At 46.8% G+C, this 20037-nt stretch overlaps 1 protein-coding gene across 8 annotated transcripts in view; it reads right to left on the minus strand.

Moving 5' to 3' along the window:
• Positions 1-2284: 2284 nt before the first annotated feature.
• Positions 2285-20037, minus strand: part of ARHGAP32 (Rho GTPase activating protein 32) — a 217028-nt gene continuing 199275 nt past the window's right edge. For 7 of the 8 annotated variants that reach the window (XM_035139369.2, XM_035139370.2, XM_035139366.2 and 4 more), the window contains 7 exons: positions 18889-19034; positions 15637-15838; positions 13389-13534; positions 13035-13109; positions 11797-12675; positions 10052-11094; positions 2285-9209 (listed from right to left, as the gene is read on the minus strand). In XM_035139369.2, the coding sequence (XP_034995260.2) occupies positions 6966-9209; positions 10052-11094; positions 11797-12675; positions 13035-13109; positions 13389-13534; positions 15637-15838; positions 18889-19034 (4735 nt within the window). In that variant the 3' untranslated portion in view covers positions 2285-6965. The remainder of the gene's footprint in view (positions 9210-10051; positions 11095-11796; positions 12676-13034; positions 13110-13388; positions 13535-15636; positions 15839-18888; positions 19035-20037) is intronic. The other variant, XM_060268467.1, reaches the window with a different exon arrangement.

Here is a 20037-nt window from a genome sequence, read left to right on the forward strand (position 1 = left end):
AGCAGGAACTGAGAAATGAGACTGCAGAGACACATTTCAGGAGGGAAACAGAGAAAGCAGGGGCGATGGCTCCATATACCTCGTGATACAGAGTGTTGGGAGAGTGAAAAGGGGGATAACAGTGAAAGTGGAGAGTGCAAGGCAGAGTGCAAGGCAGGGGAAGTTAGAGTAAGGGTTAAAACACACAGTTAAAATTGTAACAAATTCTGCAGAGTAATGGGCGGCTTTGGGGGTGGGTGGGTTAACTTTAAGCACTCAAAATAATGCATCTCCCAAGCTTTTAAGAGAGTAACTACACCCTCCAGTGGACATTGTGGGTAAAGCTGCAATATTTTTTCTCCTTGTGTGGCTTGCATGCTGGGAGGGATCTTTCCTTCCAGGATTTGCTTCCTACGGCTATCACTAATCTTACATGTTGCGTGAAATCTGTTGTGTCAAGCAAGGGCTTACACTGCCCTTTGCGTCAGGTTTCCATACAGTCCGCTTGCAGCCTACCAAGTGCTTTCCCCATCAAATCCTCTTTTAGACAGTTACCCAAAGAAAATAACTGGTTGCTAATGCAAAGAGCATGAGACTATTAATCTCAGGCTTGTGGGTTTAAGCCCCACGTTGGGTGAAAGATTCCTGCACTAGATGACCCTTGTGGTCCCTTTCCAACTCTACAATTCTATGAAATCCTTATGAAATATACTGTACAGTTTGGCAGGAAGCTAAAGGTGATGGTGAATTTGATGTCCCAGAAGCTAGTGCTAACTATCTAAATCACCCTTGGAGTAAACCTATTAAGTCTTAAGATGGTCATGACTTGGGTCCATTGATTTCAATTGGAACATGACTTACCGGTAGTTGGGTACCACCCACTGCATTTCATGGACCATTTGAATGGCCCAATGTGCTACAGTGGGAAACAATAGAATACCAACAGCTAGAGGCAAACTGATTTGCCTCTGCATCCAATGTTTCCCTTTCTAGATACAAGCAATTATCTTCATATGAGATTCCCTAGATCAGCAGTGCAGTGCGCATTGGGACATTATACAAAGCAAGGGTGCAAACATTAAGGAGGTGGCAGCAAGAAAGAGTTCTGGGCAAAAGGGTTCTCTGCATCAAATCAAATGAAGGGTTGAAGGACACGGCAACATAACCCCCCTTGCTTGTTTCACTTGGGTTTATTTTTCCAACAAAAATGAATGCATGCTTGTGCAAATTCTGCCCTTAGTTTCACTACCCTTCCTGTGCTGTCTCCAACACACTGAATTCTGGATGGTAAGCTTTTGAAGGTGGCGACCTGCCGCCTTTCACCTTGCAAACCACCAGATTCATTGATAGCTATATAGATCAATTGCCACTTGCATCGACATTTTCAATGCTGTGCTGAATTAAATTGGAATTGTAAACCAGATGGGACCATGTGAGGATTGGAGAGGAGGCTTGTGATCTTTGCAGAAGGAAAAGGGACAAGTGTGAATACTATACATCATAAACCAGTCATTGCCCAGTGAGGATTCGGCTGTTTGCTCCCAAGACGTACCTCCCACCAAATAGTCCTTCATTGCCAGAGCCACCTGCTGGACACTGCGAAGTAGTGCTATTTTTAAAGCCTTCCTGGATTAAAACAAGGATTGATGGGATTATAATGCTCTTCTATGAAAGAACCCCCTTGAAGGTCAAACTTACTTGAGCAGGAATAAAAACACACTGCACATGATCAACAGCTTCTCAGCCTTGCGTGAGAATTCTTGCTAAGGTGGCGATTCCAGGCAAAAAGCTGCTAGACTGGCTACTTGCTCACAAGTAGCCATACCAGAAACCAGCCAGGACAGGATGCAGGCGGGTAAGGGTTGATAAAAGGCCACAAACCTTTAAGGCTTCTCCTGAATGCTTCTGAGCATCAGAGGCTATCATGGCCGGGAAGAAGGATGCATAGAAGCCTAAAGCAGGCAGTGGTTGCCTTGGAGGAGGAAGTTACCTGTTAGGGAGTGGTGGTATGGGCTAGGTACATCCTCTCACCCAATAAACAGGGCCTCTCTACTCTGGCAGGAAGGCAGAGTGCAACCTGCTCTGGAAGGAAGGAGCAGCTTCCTTAGCATTGAAGGGTCTTTTCTAAGGTCACTGAGGCTACAGGTACACGACAAAGGTGACTCAACCATCTACCAGCAGTAGCTGTGCAGCATACCTGCATTATCTGTCATGGACTTCTGAGTGCCACTCGAACTGCAGGTCCCCACAACTGACCCCCATCCGCAGCAATGGAGTGAGAGACACACACACAGACACCAACAAGTAGGTTTTAACCTGGCTTCATTAATTGTTGAGTTGTACATCTGACTTTTGTGGGACTGTTAGTTTTGTTTGTTTTAATAGCACAAGACACCTCAACTCTTGATCATAGCATTACAGTACAAATTAAAAAATTAAAAATAAAAATAAACTGAGCACACCCACCCCTTAACAATGTGGAGAAAATGAGAATCTACCGGTAAGTATTTACAAGGAATGGGTGGGAGTGCCACAAAAATATTTACATTAAAGAGCATGAGTTCATCGGCATATACATTTTACACCAGTTTTCACACACAAAAGTGTAAAAAGAAGAAGAGAGAATAAAAAATAAGACACTATATAAATTAAAGAGAAGAAAACACTTGGAGATCACCCAAGACTTCCCTGGGATGGTTCTCTCATGTGGCTCAAAAATGACTCAAGTTTTCCACAGCAGGAAAATAAACGGCACAACAACCATTTCTTGTTCGTTTTGCACTGGAACTACGCACTAGAAAACTTACTGAAGACACTGAAGTTACTGAGCACATGTTAAACTCTTCCATGCCCATCGCCTCAGTTTTCATAGCACAAGGGTCTGGAGAAAATGTCATGCCGAAACCACCTTTAGAAAGGAAAACAGAAACCCAGAACCTACCACTCTGTTCCCTGACATATAATGTCACACTGCAGTCGGTCAACACTTTGTCATCAACGTACCTAAGGAGGTGAACTGGGGGTGGGGTGGGGGGAGAGTATGAAAGGGCCCAAAACTCGCTCTTCCGAAAGGGATCAGAGTTCAAAGTGGGTTTTGGCTTTGTGTGGCAATTTCTGCCACGTCTGTGCAATTCTTGATGAGACCCCCCCCCAAGGAATAAGCCCCCTCCCTGGTTTTGTCTGCAAAGACATAGGCACAATGTTTTCACTGTCCTCTGCATAAAATTTTAACCTGATTGTGAGGGGTGTGGCTGGTAGCTGCTGCCTCTACGTAACTACCCGGCTGGACAGGACAAGGAGATGTCTGGGCCAGGAGTGGAGCTGCGTGAGGTGGGAAACTGGGGGTGGGGGGTACAGTAGATGCAGAAGCGAGGACAGCAAGAGGAAGAACTTTACAGAGGAGGAGCAGGAGGAAACAGGTGCAGACTGGGGAGTAAGCAGGGTTAAGGAAGGAGGAGAACCAGGAAGGGAAATGAGAAGTACCTGCTAGATCTGCTCAAGGTGCCTATCATGAGCAGGACCCGATTCCCCTCCGAACAGACAGGGAAACTCAGGAGTTAAGGTGCATGCACCCTAACTGCAAGGGAAATTAAAATTCAGATATCCAATGGTGGAAAAAAGCAAGCTCCACTGAAAGTTCAGCAAATGGCAATTAAGGTAAAGGCAGTGAGTGACAAAATGGAGCAAAAAACCTACCAGGTGAGCCCAGAGGTCAAGTTGCTACAGGTGACAAAGGGCTGGAATTTATGGCTGATTTAAGTTGCATTCCTCATTTAGCCTGTCTTCCCTTGCAGGTATTCTGCTACTCTTCCACTGGTATGAGAGGTTACCTGACCACTTCCTTCCCGCTCGCTATTCCCTCTGTGGTGGGAGCAGAGCTGTGGTTGGGTTCAAACACACAGAAACATGGAATGGGGCAAGAGACTTTTCTCTAATGGTTAGAGAGTCCCAAAATTAACCACAGCACATGAGACGGACTGCATAGTTAATTTTATGGCTTTCTTAGGTGAGGGAAAGAGGGTATTGTTTTGTTTTTTAAATGTACTAGCTACTCAAGTGGCAAAAATGCACAGAGAAAGAGGGCGATTGTCACTGCTCCTTCAAGCTTAGGAAACCGTTCCGAATTTAATCGCTTCCTTTTACACTCAAGGCTGTACTGCCACACCATTGCACAACACTTTCTGGACCAACAGCCTCCAAGTCATGTTGGTGATTTAGACATAAACAGAGCCAGGTGAAGTGGATTAAGTGAGGGGTGATAAAATTCAATGTCATGATTTTGAAACTGCTCTGACAAAATGGTTTGGCTAAGGCAGGCATCCCCAAACTTCAGGCCTCCTGATGTTTTGGGGATGCCTGGGCTAAGGGGGCTCAAGTATGCTGTTTAAGTACTGTTATGGGAATTATAGAAAGTGGTAGAATTCAAAATCTAACCTGTGTGGGCACTTTATCTCTACGGGGGTATGGGATTTGTGAGCTAAGGGAAATTTCAGAGTTTGCTTAGCGCTGCCACAATGTATTATGATTTACAGGAAGTTGGCTTGGGCGGATCTTACCTGGAGGGCAGATAATATAAGGCTGATATATGGAGAGGATACAAGGAAAATTAAGGCTTTCATGAAGACAGAGGTTTGTCCTGTAGCTCTCACTACCTGAACCTCAAAATATTCTCAACATAATGGAATGTGCCTGCTGGAACTCTGGACAGAACCTCAATAGAGAGCAACACAGCCATTGCAAGAGGCTGAAGAACTTTACATGGCTGGATGCCAAAATCAAATGGACCTTGAGCGAAGTGTGTGGAGGCCACAGCAAGGCTTCTTCTGCTAGTCTGCACAAAGGAGGACAGCTAATTTGATCGCTTGTAGAAAGCAAAACAAGCTTGCTCCATACAAGTGCCAAACTGGAATGGCCCTATTTAGAGATTTCTCCTTTCAACTGCAAAACAAAAATTGTTGAACTTCCTTACCAGGGCAGGGGGCGGAGGCTGAGGTAAACCTGGTTCACAGTGAGTTTTCTGGCCACTAAATTTATATTTAACACAGTCAGGAGCGATGCCCCTAAAATAATAATTACCAAATCATGAAAATAATCAAAACCAAGAGAGACAAGCTATTCTTATTGTAACAACCCCAGACAAAGTTGGGAAATCCAAAGAACGAAATGACAAGCTGTCTTTGAGAAGTGCTTTGTGCCCTGTAAAATATTTCTCTTATCATTTTAAAGATGGAATGCTGTTGGACAAAAACTTCAGGTCCAAGGTGGTTTGATCCAATTCCTTTCTTCTGGTGCTAGCGGAAAGGGCCTAGGACAGAGAGATGCCCCAGCTGGATACTTCTTGTGGACTTCAGCCCTGCTACAGAGTTTCGTCATTCAAGAACAAGAAAACACACTGCACCTTGGGCTGGGCTCTGGATATTCTGCATCTCATTTCAAGTTCGTAAAAACCAAGCAAAACCCACTGCGTCTTGCCTACTGGAATGTCACGTGTTTCCATGGTGGCTGCATGGCAAGAGCCTTCATTGCTCTGACTCTTAAAGGTGAAGTGGGAATCCTGAGGCATCTATTGGTTCCTGTTCCAGCAAGGTCAACATGTTTAAAAAGCACTGCATATTCATATAACTTCACTAGAAAAGCAAACTAATACACTATCTTGCTTCCACAGGGATCTTTTTTAAAAAACAAAAACAAAACATGGGAGATAACAATGCACTGATGCATCAACGGTAGCGTGTGGAGAATCACCAGTCTAAATTCACAGAGTATGGTTTGCCTTACTGACATGATGAGGGAGGTGCATATGGTGGAGGACTTGGTCACTATATCCACACTTACATGCCCAGGCCCTTGTCACGACTCATAGATAACCAGCAATGATCAGGGAACAGCCAGGCAGAACTACAGATTTACTTTGTTAATTGATGGCGGAGATTAGGCTCACGGGAATGATATGTAGCAGGGAGGTTAAACAGCTTATCTCTCCCAGGCCTGCCTTGTTGAATTTCCTGGGTGGTGGGCCAGAGCCCAACTCTTCTGCCACTTCACCATTTCACTTAGACTCACCCAGCAGAAAGGATCTGCTATAGGAAACGCACTTGCTGTAAGAAGCTAAGAAATGCAGCTCTCGCTTATCAAACCAAAGCACCATTTACAACAATATCAATGCTGAGTTTCTCTCTCCCCAGACCCCCACCCTGGATTTCTCAATATTTGATCAAGTAGTTTGTTGTGGCTTTTTTGTTTAACCTTTACCTTTTAAGAAAAAAGAATTTACCTGGGTAACACCTCTTTCCCGGCTACCAGTAGGGTCACATCTTACTGCTATCAGTGGACATATTTCTTATTAGGTTGGATCTAAGAAGCACTGGAAGAACATTTTAGCAGAAAGGTACCATTGCTTAAAAAATAAAATAAAATCTGGGATTGCAGAAGGGAAGAAATAATGTGAGTCTTTTCCCAGAGTTTAGTGCATTAAGCCTAAAATAACCAAATTAAAATATTTACTAAATCTTGCCATTCAATAAATCTCTCTCTAGTGATCACATACAAGGGAAGTTTACCTGGAGAAGAAATGTCTGCATCATCCTATCAATACATACATCATGCACAGGGCTCTGTAGCAAAGTGTCAAAGGTATGGGAAATGCCACTGTTCAAAATCTAGGGAAAGTGAGAACCATTTACACCATGACCCCTGAATCTCAATCTCTGTTTCTGCTTTGCCCGGAGACTGATTTTTGTCTTCAAGCTTAACAAAAGCCCGCAAGACTGCTGTAACCTACTTTTTAGACCATGTGAGATAAAACTATACATTTACGATATAAAAAACAGTAAGCAGCATGGGGGCAGGAGGGGGGGAGCTGAGGGGGCGCTAATGGAGAGGGAGTTGCTTCGATGGGGTACTTTGTGTGTGTATATCACTGAAAAAATAAACCAGTCCACTGTCCAGCAGAGGCTGCTTACACTCTATCCCTTCTGCCACGGAGCTCACTCTGCATGGATCTCAGTCTCGGGCCTCTGCAGGCAGAGCTCTGTGGGCAGGAATGCTCCCTGGCCCAAGGCTGTGGCGTAAGTCCTACTATGTGGATGAGCCAAGGGAGGGACCAAGCCCCCTCCTGCAGCGTAACCCCCTCTTTGGTGCTGAGGCATGGTATGGTAGTCATCCAAGTTATCGTACTGGGACACCACCGTCATAGTGCTTTGGCGCTTGCCAAGCGTTTGGTACGGGTAGATGAGGGCAGCGTCCCGCTCTATGCTCTCGGGGTGCTGGAGCCGGAGGCTGTGGCTCCGTTCCGGCTTAGGGGGTGGTGCTGCGGGCTGTCCATAGTCGCCCTCTTTAAAACAGTCCCGGGCGTGTTTCTCAGCAGTGGCAGGCGGCCTGGCCCGATGTCTCTCCATATCAGGCCTGTCCTCTGCCAGCTTCACCTCTTTGTGGTTCAGTCTCAAGGCATCGTGGCTGGCTGGGGCATACTTCCCACCAGAGTGCTGGTACCCGGTGGATTCTGGTGGTTCCTGGTGGCCCTTTGGTCGGTAGTCAGCATAAGGGGGCCCGTTTTTAGACTCCAGTGGCTGCCTGTGGCTGGCTTCATGGGGCAGGTGCATCCTGTGCTCAGACGAATTGCAACCTGCCTCATGCGGCTTCCTGCTCCTGAGGCTGCTTTGCTTTTGAGGGAGTGACGCTTTCTCTGATTGCCCATTCCCATAGGTTCCGTGGTAATGGGCTCTGTCCACATCCGGTTCTGGATGTGGCACATAATAGCGCTCCTCCCCTTCAGGGGGCACTACTTTTCCCGGATACTTCCCTTCCTTTCCATCAGCAACCGTGAGGAGTCCAGTTTTCCCAGGATCGGATTTACTGCGCAGGTGAACAACGTCCACAGTCCGCAGCTCGTCCTGCAGCAGAGGGGCAACGTTGTCATACTGGGACATGACAGGCCCTTTCACTTTCTGGCGTGCACGGCTCTCTCGGCGGATGGACTGCATCCGGTACTTCTCCATGTCCTCCAAGTCCCAGGAGACGTACATGGGCTTGGCGTCAGGTGCAGGCGGCACATCCCTGCTAATGAAACTGTGCTCCTTGCCTGCCAGGTGTCCAGCGAGGCCTCCTCGGGGGTAGGGAGGCAGGCCAGGACAGCGATACAAACTCTTGGTCTGTAGTCGGGAGTAGGACGCGAAGTCTCTGCCCGGGAGTGGGTGCAGTGGCCTCAGCCTCATCGTGCCATAAGGGTCCAGGTCATAAAACCCACCGTCGGCCGCCGAGTAACAGGAGGGGCCGGAGGAGCTGGAATAGGGGCTGTACCGGTAATGGACCCGCCCATTCTCAAAGTAAGGCTGCAGCTGAGTGACATGGTAATCTGTGTGGGGCTGATATGGCTTATATTGGTAGAGGGGCCTTGGGCAATACAAGGGCTCATCGTCAGGAGGCACCTCGGTGCGTGAGATGGGGACTGACCGGATGGCAGAGGGAGCAGAGACGTGGAGCGAGTGCACTCTCCGGATGGAGGGGTAGGGGGGCGTTTCCTCCACGTAACTCGTGCTCCTCATGGTGGGGCTCATGGAGGACATGTACTCCACTCGGCTGCGAGGCTTGGCGTGATGGACGGACGCGCTCTTCCCTTGAGTGGCATAGGTGTTGTACCTGGGGCCCATGGACGTGGGGGTCTCTGACAGCGATGGGTAGCCAGGGTGCTGCTCAGACTTGCTGTGGTAGAGGTGGGGCGGGATGCTTTCAGCCCTGTACTGGTGGGTGGATGTAGGCTTGTGATGCACATAGTTCTCTGACACAGGGGGCTCGGGGGAGCTCTCTGGCTTGGAGTGGGAGAAATAGGCAGACTGAAGAGAGGTGTGTTTCGGAGGGGGAGGTGGGGTCGGAGCTTCCTCCACGGGTGGCGGCAGTGTGGATGCAGCCACAAAGGAGTGGTAACTGGCAGCATTCATGGGGTCCACGTTGTTTGAATGCATGGCTGCTGCAATTTTACTCTCCATCGTCCTCACGGGTGGCACCGGAGGTGTAAATCCATAGGAGGGCTGAGCTGGGACTGATTCAGACCTCAGCTGCAGTGGGGGGGCCCTGGCATTCTCTCGAGGCTTTTCCGAGTGGCCTGGGTGAAGCGTGACATGAGGGGTGGCGGAAGTGCACTGGATCGTGGCACTGCCCTCGGTGACGAAAATGGGGGCTGGCTCAGCTGATCTAGGCTCGGGCAGCTTCTCAGGAGGTGCATCTCCTCGTACCTGGTATAAGAAAGAACAGCAAGCGTTAGTTGTGACCTCAGCACACTCTTGAGCAGGACAGAAACAGACTGGTTTCTTTAGCTGGAATGGAACAACTTCATTGACCCTGTTCCTTGCTGAGCTCATGGGAGTGGGTACAAGGTCTCCTTCACAAGCTGGGCAATATGGCCAAATGACTCCTTGGCTGGCCGGTGCAGTATTCTCTGCTCCCCAAGCACAGCAAGAGTTCACATCTGGATCTTAAGTAGAGCTTGCACATTCTTCGCTGCCTTTCAACAGGATTGCACCACTACCATGGCAAAGGAAATGAAACCAACTGGAGAAGAGACTGGGAAAGCTCTATCTCAAAGCACATCACAATCCAAAGGCACTAGTTGTTGTCTATGGAAGGGAAAAAACTTCCTTCCACCCCTCTGTAAGTAATTACAGCCAGCAGGCAAAGAAAGACCACCACCTACTGCTGAGCTTGGCTGCTACATGTCTGTTTCCTTTGTTATGACAACCCCAAGCATCAACCGACTGAAAGCTGACATTCTCTATGGCTGACTTTCCCCAAAACCAATTTGTCAAAGTTTTGCTATGTCTAGGAACTTCACTGGCAACTGGCAAAAAGTTCTTAACCCCATCCTACCCTGCTGGGAAAATCCAACCATTTTCTGTCTTTGAGGAGAAGAAAGCAAATTTAAAAGCCAGCAGAGACAAGTAAACAGTGGTGAAGGCTGAGGATTAGTGATTTTGCCTAAGGTTTTCCCCATTACATTAATCACGATGGGCATAATCTATTCTCCTAAGACTTTCTGGCTGGGCAGCAAGGGTAGAACAGGAACCTGTGGATTATTTACCTGACTGAAGCCACTGGAAGCTTTTGTGGCTGCAGCTGGGGCTTGCCCCACAGCTGGCTGATGGTCCCCTGGTCTGTGCACTGGAGCTTGCTGGCTGCTAGGCAGAGCATGCTGAGCAGCCATGAGGGGTGCTTCTCCCCATGTGCTGCTGCTGTTGCTGGTGACTGTGGTAGGCTGAGGAGGAATATTCAGGCTGAGTACTCCAGGATCTGTTTCTGTTGCTGCCGTCTGGTTCTTTATCATCATGTATGCCAGGACGGTTGCAGCTGCTTTCTCCCCAGCAGTGACAGGAGGGAACTGGGCTTTGTCTGCTGTGCAGACAGGAAAGTGGAGCTTGCTGGCATGAGTTTGGGTCTTGTCCAAAGGGAGGCAAGTGTGGAGATGAGGGTTCTCCATGGGTATCTCTGCTGTAGGTGGTTCTGATTGAACTGTTCCTCTTGTACAGGGATGATGGTGATGATGAGGTGCTGGTGGTGGAGGAGGAGGAGGAGGGGGTTGTTTCTGGTCCTCAGGCGTAACAGAATGAGCAAGGTGGTGGTTGTCTCCCAACATACAAGGATGGAAGTGAGTGTGGTCCCAGCTCATGTTAGTGCCACTGTGAACATCCCCAGGCATTTCAGGAGGGAGGAGGGGGTGGTCCCGATTTCCAGGTGTGCCATGTAAGTGATTGCTCCCCTCAGGCATGCCACTGATTTGAGATGCCTGGTCTACAGGTAACCCACTTCTGTGGTGCTCTCCAAGTGCAGCTGCCTGAAAAGTGAGCTGGTTCTCTGGCAAAGCAGCATAGAGGTGGAGCTTTTCTGGAGTGATGCCAGAACACGGATGGAACATTTCTACAGTTCCTCCGCTTTCAGTCTCTGCCACACCGGTACAGTCAGAATGAACGTCTGGCTTCTTCTGGGACTGAGCAGAGGCTTGTTGGGCAGACTCTGCCAGGGCTAAGGCTAGAATGCGTGCAGCGTTTTTCGGAGGAGGAGGAGGAGGGACAACAGAGACAGAATTGACTGGAACAGGATCCTGGGGGGAGTCGAGGGCAACTGCTCCTAGTGGGAGGAAGGGTAGAAAAACAAAAAGAAGAGAATGATTTACTTTATCCTGTAAGGAGAGTGAGAAATTCCTATAGACCATTATAAAAAAATAGATTCTTCCAACATTTCACAGTGGGAACTCCTTGGCGTGACAAAGTGCATCTTCTGTCATACATGCAAACAGGACAGCAGTTCGGCGTGAAAAGCGCAAGAGATTGTCTAAAGTTTCCTGTTGCATTCCTAGAGAGCTAGGCAGCAGATAATGCAGAAAGGAAAAGGTCAGAACCTTTTGATGGGATCTTGTGTACAATTTAATTTCAGGTTACTTTTGGCCAAAAAAAGGTCCCTTCTTCAAGTGTAGCCAGATTTATTTATTTATTATTTATTGTTTTTTAAAAGTTAAAAGAGTTTATCAGGTGGCATATTGATTTGCAAGGACTGCAAGAGATCATTTCATGTTATGAAAGAGTGGAAAGATATAGGGATATATAAAATATTCAAGCATTTTTTGCGATGCAAGGAGGCCGCAGAGAAGCTTTGGGTTCCTTCAAAGCTTTCTATTAGGACCCGAGCAACCTCCACATGCTCTGGAAGACACGGACTCTGGATTTCTATTACCAGATTGTTTTCCCCCCTCTCTTTTTAAAGGCACGCAGAGAAGCGAGAGAGCTGGTCGCTTGTGAATTTAAAGAAAGAATGGAGGAAAGCACACTGTACCTGACTGTGTCTGTGCAGAAGGTACAGGCTTACTCTGGCTGCTGTTCAGGGGTTGCTCCACCTCTTCCAGAAGCTCCGGCTTCTTAGCATCTCCTTGACTCTGGAACTCCAGCTGGCATCCTTCGTTTGCTCTCCCCTCAGTGGCCTTCAAGGGGGACACCACCAGGTGGGGTGGGGACCTGCTTGTGGCTTCACTGGTGCCAGACATCCCTTTGGCCCAGTCTGGAGGACCTGCACTCCCTGCTCCCCCTCCGATGACAACATCCGGCATGTGGCTGGGCATGGCAAAGGAGATTGGCTCCAACAAACTCAGTGGCGGAGACTTGAATGGCTTTCGCCCCATCTTGGGGGAGAAGGCATGGGCGACATTTTCCGAGAAAGATATGGGTTTGGAGGGTTTCTCTTCTGTTGGGCTCAAGTCCAGAGTGAAGAAGGGACTCATGGTCTTCTCCTGGTAGGGGGAAACTGGTTCTGAGCTGGTGGCGCTGCCAGGGGTGTGTGACTGGCTGCCCGAGTCTAGTTCCTTCCTAAAGGTGTTTTGCTTATCTTTATTAAAGTCCACTGACTCCAACAGGGAGGTGCTGCTGTCGAGACACTCAGACTCTGCCTTGGGCGGGCTGCACTGAAAAGACATGGGATCAAAATCCAGGCTAGCCACACCGATCTCAGGTGGGCTCAGGTCAACGTCTTCTGCTGACCTTGGAGAGATGAGGGCTGGGACGTGGATATGACCCTCATCCCCGTCACTCTCGTGGTCATGGGGCACGTTATCGTAGGAATTGCAGCGGTTCATGTTTCCCAGGAGCTCCCCATTAAAGGAAGCAGACAATGCATCACTGCTAGACCTTGGTCTTCGGGGTCGAAACAGTTTAGATTCACCTAGCAAATAAGAGAGCAGATTCCCATTAATATATTCATCAGATATATAAACTACAAGCAATGTTCTATTTTCTTCCACTTCTCTGTAACCAGAATAAAGATTGTGCTCAAAAGTTTGGTCCCATGTGTTTGGAGTCAGGATCATTTCTTCCTTTGCCACACGCCAAACTATATCCCAGTTATTCATTCTGCAAGAACTGCTGTGAAATTTTCTGGGCCGGTTTTCTGATTGTACAACAATTCCTTGGAATTGCCGTTAAAATCAGTCAGACTGATTTGGTTCATTAAGGAATGGATACAAGCAACTTCCCACCCCCAACACAAAGGCGAATCAGACCAAAGACCCTTTTCCATCTTACCATCTATAGCATGTAAAGATGAGAGGGACTCTTCACTCTTAGCTGAGCGCAGGGTCCCACTGTCTCCTCGTCCTCCTGGATAACAAAAAACATTTTTATGCATTTAATACGGTAAATGGGAACATTCTCAGACACAGATATTTGTTTCTCTTCCATATTTTTATTTTAAAAGTCCTTAGAACATTGAGGTGATCTGAATCACAGTACTGAGCAGCTTTCAAACTGTTCAAGATTAAAACTAGAAGTGTAGCTGCTCTTTGATTGACTTCCCTGCATTCTACATGAAGTCAAAGTCAACGCTGCAATAGTTTCTGGCTTAGAATCTCTGCTGCCCTGGCTAAGAGGTCCGCATACCTGCGAGGGCTATTGCCTTCATTTCGGAGGGTTCACTTGGGTTACGCTGCAGCTTCCGTTTGGAGAGAGAAGACGACTTCCCCAGGTTGAAAAAGGAGCGCCAGCTGCCAACAGGAGATTTCTTCATCTTACTGGGTGGCCTCTTTCTGAAGTGAGACAGCAAGAAGGAATTTGCACTTAACAGATTGTGAGAAATCTCTAATTGTGGCAAAGCATACCTGGCAGCAAAAAGAAGAAGAAAATCATCTACGGTAGTAACCTTGCTGCACATCCCTTACAAAATAAAAGCAAACATAAAAAGTCAATAGATAGATAGATAGATAGATAGATAGACTGATAGATAGATAGAGGCATATAAAGGTAGGAAGATAGTAAAGAATACCAGACTTTAAAACTGTGTCTGTGATCCAACTTGAGCAACTCAATGCTGCATTGACAGCACCCAATGCAAAAATGTCAGGTGAAGGGCAGGTTGACAGAAGGATCTGCTTCCCTTACCCCTTCCTGCTCTTAGACTCAGGTCTTTGAACAACCACAGCAAAGGCGCCACTACTGAGAAGACCCTATCCTGTCTCATGATATAAAAATACTAAAAGTAAGTATGGATCAGAGCAAATGCCTATCTAATCCAGCAGTCTGTTTTCACAATGGCCACCCAGAAGCCCATTGTGAGAATCCCACAAGCAGGACACAAAGGCAACGGTTAGATTCACACCCCAGAGATGTCACACAAAGATACTGCTAGAAAGGGAGGGAGAAAGTGTTAGCATTTATTATTATTTTTGGTAGCTGCCCATTCCATGTTTGGTGCCCTCTTACTTATTACAGGTCCTATATACCTGAAGGAGCGTCTCCACCCCCATTGCTCAGCCCGGACACTGAGATCCAGCGGCGAGGGCCTTCTGCCGGTTCCCTCACTGCGAGAAGCAAAGCTACAGGGAACTAGGCAGAGGGCCTTCTCAGGAGTGGCGCCTGCCCTGTGGAACGCCCTCCCATCGGAGGTCAAGGAGATAAACAACTACCTGACATTTAGAAAACACCTAAAGGCAGCCCTGTTTAGGGAAGTTTTTAATCTGTGATATTTTTATGTATTTTGGTATTTGCTGGAAGTCACCCAGAGTGGCGGGGAAAACCCAGCCAGATGGGCGGGGTAAAAATAAATAAATAAATAAATAAATAAATAATGATAATAATAATAATGATAATGATAATAATTACAGAGGAAACCAACCCCCAGTAGATGTGTGGCCCATCAAGATTAGAGCTTCAAGTGGTGGCAAAATTCATGCAAGAGATTAATTTAAGGACTTTTAAGGGAGACAAGCTTCTAAAGCCCCCCGTGCTTATGAAAAGACCCCCCCACCTGCCACTCTGTAACAGTCCCCCTTTTAAGTGTACCAGGGAAGCAACGGGCGCAGTAGTGGTGGTACACAAGCTGATTAACAATGTTTGCCCTTGAAGCCCAAGGGACTCTCAAGGACTCTCTCTCTCTCATACGAGTTTTGTGCTAACAAACTGTTATGTAGGACAGAATCTCTTTTCATGCACCCACCACTGCAGGTCCCATCATCACTGATTGGCAAAGAAGTAAAACAATAGGAAGGGTGGTTTGTGGGTAATGGGAAGGGCTCATAGCTGCCAAGTTTTCCCTTTTCTCACGAGGAAGCCTATTCAGCATAAGGGAAAATCCCTTAAAAAAAGGGATAACTTGGCAGCTATGGAAGGGCTTATGTTGATGGCAGAAGCAAGCAGTGATGGATTCTCAAATTAGCTGAGAAAAAAAGGAAATTGGAAACCAAGGGGAAAAATACCTGGAAAAGGCTCAACAACAAGAATTTTCACCAGAGAAAAAACTACCCAACCAAACACAACTATAGGCAGGGTAGCTTTGGAGGTGGGATGACTCCGCCCCCTGGGAGGGAGAAGGTTATGAAGACCCTGCCAATCAAGTTCAGAGGGAGGCATCTTCCTTTCAAAAGAATGTTCTGCAACCTCCAATCCAGGAAGAGCCCTGGAAAGCTTGCCAATATTTAGGAAAAATCAACAAAAACTCTGAAGATTGACCAAGTATAAGGCAACTCCCCCCCGCTCCCTGCAAACTCTGCTATTGATAATTTGAAAGTGATCTTTAGAAAGGCAATGCACAGCAGTGATACAGTCAGCTGCAACAATTCCCCTACACAAGTCAGTCCTGTAGCTTAAAAGCAGTAACAATGGACACACGTCTTCTAAAGAAAACTGCCTCTACCTTTCAGATGGGAAATCTATGATCGTGTGGAATTTTCCCTGCAGAGCAGCAGGTCCTTCACCCACTTCAATGTACTTGCTGTCTGCCACGATTGGGGAGTTTATCTGGGCCTGAGTTCTTGCTTGCGCTTCCTCCAAGGTGAGCAGCTTTGTGGAGGGCGAAGACACCAGCAGGGATTTCGGCCGTGACAAGGAACTGTGACCTGCGAGAAAAATGCAAAATAGGGGCAGATGAAAATAAGGCACTAGGGGAAGAAGCAATGACAAACCTGTGCAGCAGTTCAGGAGAGATGTTTGTAGAGTGCAGCAATTTGTTCCCTACATTCACACCAAAAAAGAATCTTATTATTGTTTGGTACTTTGAAAGCACAAAAACAAGATGAATGCAGGACCACAGTTGCATTAGGAAACTTGCTTGTAGAATGAAAATAGCTTTGGTTTGAGTTTAAGAACGATCAGTTGATTTTATAATGTTATTTTCCCTGCCCTTTAGATGATGCTTTAGTAGGAATAAGACTGGACTGACAACTTGCTTTTAAAGCCACAGCAAACTGGACGTTTAAAGCTCTCCGCCTGCTTCAAACACATTTGGTCAGCCTACATCCCACCCAAATGCAAACTGCCTAATGGGCGTAGAATGCTCCTTGTCACATCACACAGCAAACGTGTGTGTGCAAGTTTTATCCACAAATTAAACCTAAACCAGTACAATAATCAGGACAATTATATGAATTTCCACAGTCCATTTTCAAGTCTAACAAGCATGCCGACTACTTTGTTTTCCAGGAGAGAGATTGCTTGGAAGTTGTATAATTGAAAGCAGGACCTGCTAGAAATGAGTTAGGAAAGTCTGTGTGCAGGAGTCATGCTGGGCCCAGACGCAACCTCAGCCAACGAATCCTTTGATGGTGACCCAGACCTTCCAATGATTGACGACTCAGGTGAGTAGACAGAGCTCCCTGAAGTTAGCACTGACGCCACCTCCAGGGGATGCTCTCAAATAATCCTTGGGTTGGGTTGCCGGCAGAAGAACCCTTGGCTGAGTCAGAAGGTAAAGTTCAAGTCACACCTGAAAGCCCAATGTTGCTGCATGACTCTTGAGTAAAGGGCTTGTAAGCAACAACACTTCTCAAGTGTATAACAAATTCAGACACCTGCAGTTGGGAGGCCAAGCTGCATCAGGCTGTGGTTGGAGCCAGTTGCTAGAAGCATTGCCATGTTGTGCAGTTTTCCCTACTTGCCTTGCCCTAGCCTGCTTTCTTCTGGACCTCCTTTGTTGCCAACCTTTCAAATCCTGTGTAATACCGTGTTTCCCCCTTTTTAAGGCGTAGTCATAAAATAAGCCATAGCAGCATTTCTAAGCATTTGAGAAATATAAACCGTACCCCGAAAATAAGCCATAGTGATAGGCGCTGTGCGGAAGAGAGCACTGAGCTCCCCGAGTCAGCAGCAGCAACGCCGGCCACAGCAGTGTTTGCTGAGTCCTTTCTTGCTTTTGGGACTTGGTTACTGTGCTGGCTTGGGATGGTGTGTGTGCAATTGCTGTTGCTGCTTCGTGTTTTTCAGCTGGATTCTCTGGGTTCTAAGCACTTTCCCCCGTTTGTTTGCGAAGCAGCACTCGGGCGGCGGCTGCATGAATGCGAGGCTGGTCGATCCCCAGGAGGCTGCAGTTGATCGCTATCTCCTTTTCCATTTCTTTTGTCTTTGAGCACCCGGCCCCGCCCCCTCTCCCCTTCGTGGAATGAAGAACGGAGTTTTAGCAGCATTTCCTCATTATAAAAAAAAGGTCAGGAACTTTTACTTTAACCTCAAAAATGGGATATTTCCTCTCTCTAAAAACAACTCTGACCTGAACGCCAATAAAACGGGGGTAGATCACCTCCAGTTTATAAATCCGCAAGTAGATCGCAGTCTCCTGGAAGTTGGGCTCTATACTTTGGCTGATTGCAAGCCTTTGCATCTTTAAAAAACAAAAACCATGCGCTTCTCAGTCTTAATTTTCCTTTAATTCATCCCCCTATACCCTCCTCCAACCATTGCCTCCTTCCATTCCTTTCCCCCCTCCCTCTCTCCCCACTTCCCTCACTCCTGTGCGATCTCATTTAGTCATATACTTGCTTTTTCTGTTGTGTTGTCTATTTTATATTTAATATTATTACCCTTTATGATGTTATTTTTTCCCTTGCGATAATTATTTATTTTTTATCTTTAACTAACTTTCCTTTCCATATTTTTCCATATATAACTCAACACTTTCCCATTCCTTCTTAACTCTTTGGATAGAGTGCCCCCCCCATTATTGTTGTTAATTTTACAATTCCTGGATTTTTTATGGAACCGAACAGCTCGGGTGCTTCAGAATGTGCCTTCTGTTGCTACAGGGCTATGGGGCTTCACTATTTGACCCCCCCCCCCAGGTTGGGATTTTTAAAGTAGTTCTGTGGGTCCCAGGGCGCAGAATCACCCCCGATCCTTTCCTTTGTCTAAACAGACCTCTTCCCCCCTGACTTTGGAAGGCTGTGCTTCAAGGGTGATACCAGGGGTTTTTTAAGACCTGCGCCTCTTAAGGATTGTTACGGTCCATAACTTCCATTGCTTTCTACAGGGTTGGGGGTTTAAAGCACTGCCACCCCCACCCCACCCTGCAGGCGCTCGGAACTGGCAGAGCCAACAACGCGCCCAGCAGCGCGCAGAAGAGAGCACTGAACGTCCTGAGCCAGTGGGTCCCAGTTGTACCAGCACTTTTTTTAAAAAAAAGACACCCCCTGAAAATAAGCCACTGTGTGTTTTTTTGAGGGAAAAAAGTTATAAGACGGTGTCTTTAAAAAGGGGAAACACGGTAATGCTACGAGCTATTAATTATTGGTTATCTTAAAGTTATTCTTCTCTGCCCATATTCCAGCTTTTGCCAAGGGAACCAAAACTAGACACAATACCCTAGACAGCATGTAAAATCAGAAGAGTATACGTCATGTGAAGTAAAAATTTGTCATGAGAGCTTTTAGAATTTAAAGCGCTATGATCAGCACGAATCATGACAGTTAACAGGGGTCACCTTCCTATGCTTCCATTTTATAAATTTGTTAAGCATCATTAGCTCGCAGTGGAGGGAGGGATAATAAGAGAAAACAAAAAGTTTGCCTTTCTTCATTTAGGCAGTGAAGTATGAAAATGACACTCTTTGATGTTGCTCTATACATATTTTGGAACTCTTTAAATTTTAACCTGCTGTCTCTTCCCTGGGGAAACATACCTGCACTTTCTCGAATCACAGAGCTTAGTTTGGAGCTAAAAAGGACATCCACATGATTGAGAATGAATTCCACAACCACTGACTGAATTCGCACCTCCATAAAAGCAGCCGTTCCACTGAAGCAAGCAGATTCTATCTGCTTTGATCTAAGGAAAAACATGAGAGATGAGATGTTAGCAACAACCAAGTAGGGGGAACTCTGGATCAGCAGAATAACTTGATGTACAACACAACAGGCTTCTCTCCTTCTTGCACAAGGACAAACATTGTTTGGTGACTCCCATTCACAAAGAAGGCTACTTTCTTTGAAACTGCTGTCCTGGTTCTTTCTGAATTCCTTTGCTCTAATTAGCAATGTTCATACAGTGCCCAAACTGCCCTGCAAGAAACTTTAAGCACTGCAGGTGGAGAAAGTTACTTGTCTAGGTGAGAATGGAAAGATGCTAATAGACTCATGAATTCTCCAGCTACTAACGGGAAAGCAAACTTATCCTTGCAATAAAAGATTGGAAAAGAGGGTATTTCCAATGATGGAAAGACAAATTGCAAAAGTCTAAAAAGCAACCTCACTGTGCACACAGTGGTGCAGAGCCTAGGGCCTCTGGCTTGCACACCCTCTCCTACTGCATGTTCATGCTATGTGAGATGGTGATGTATGTATTAAAAGCTCAGTTGGTCAAAGCGTGGTGCTGATAATGCCAAGGTTGCAGGTTTGATCCCTGTATGGGACAACTGCATATTCCTGCATTGCAGGGGGTTGGACTAGATCAGGCTTCCTCAACCTTGACCCTCCAGATTTTTTGGTATACAACTCCCATGATCCCTAGCTAGCAGGACCAGTGGTCAGGGATGCTGTGAATTGTAGTCTCAAAACATCTGGAGGGCCGAGGTTGAGGAAGCCTGGACTAGATGATCCTCAGGGTCCCTTCCAACTCTATGATTCTATGAATCTATGTAAATTCCTACGTGAATACTGTATTCCCCACTTGCACAATCTGCCCCTTGCAAAGGAGGGCTGCAGAGTTTACCTGAGGAGGGCTTGCTTCCATGTATATTTAAAAAGGCTGTATGTCTGAGCCTACACGCTGAACCAGCTCTCAGCAATACGTACTGTAATGGAGGCTGGCAAGCCATCCCTCAAGACAGTGG

This window comes from Zootoca vivipara, chromosome 15, assembly GCF_963506605.1.
Source record: "Zootoca vivipara chromosome 15, rZooViv1.1, whole genome shotgun sequence".
Taxonomy (NCBI): Eukaryota; Metazoa; Chordata; class Lepidosauria; order Squamata; family Lacertidae; genus Zootoca; species Zootoca vivipara.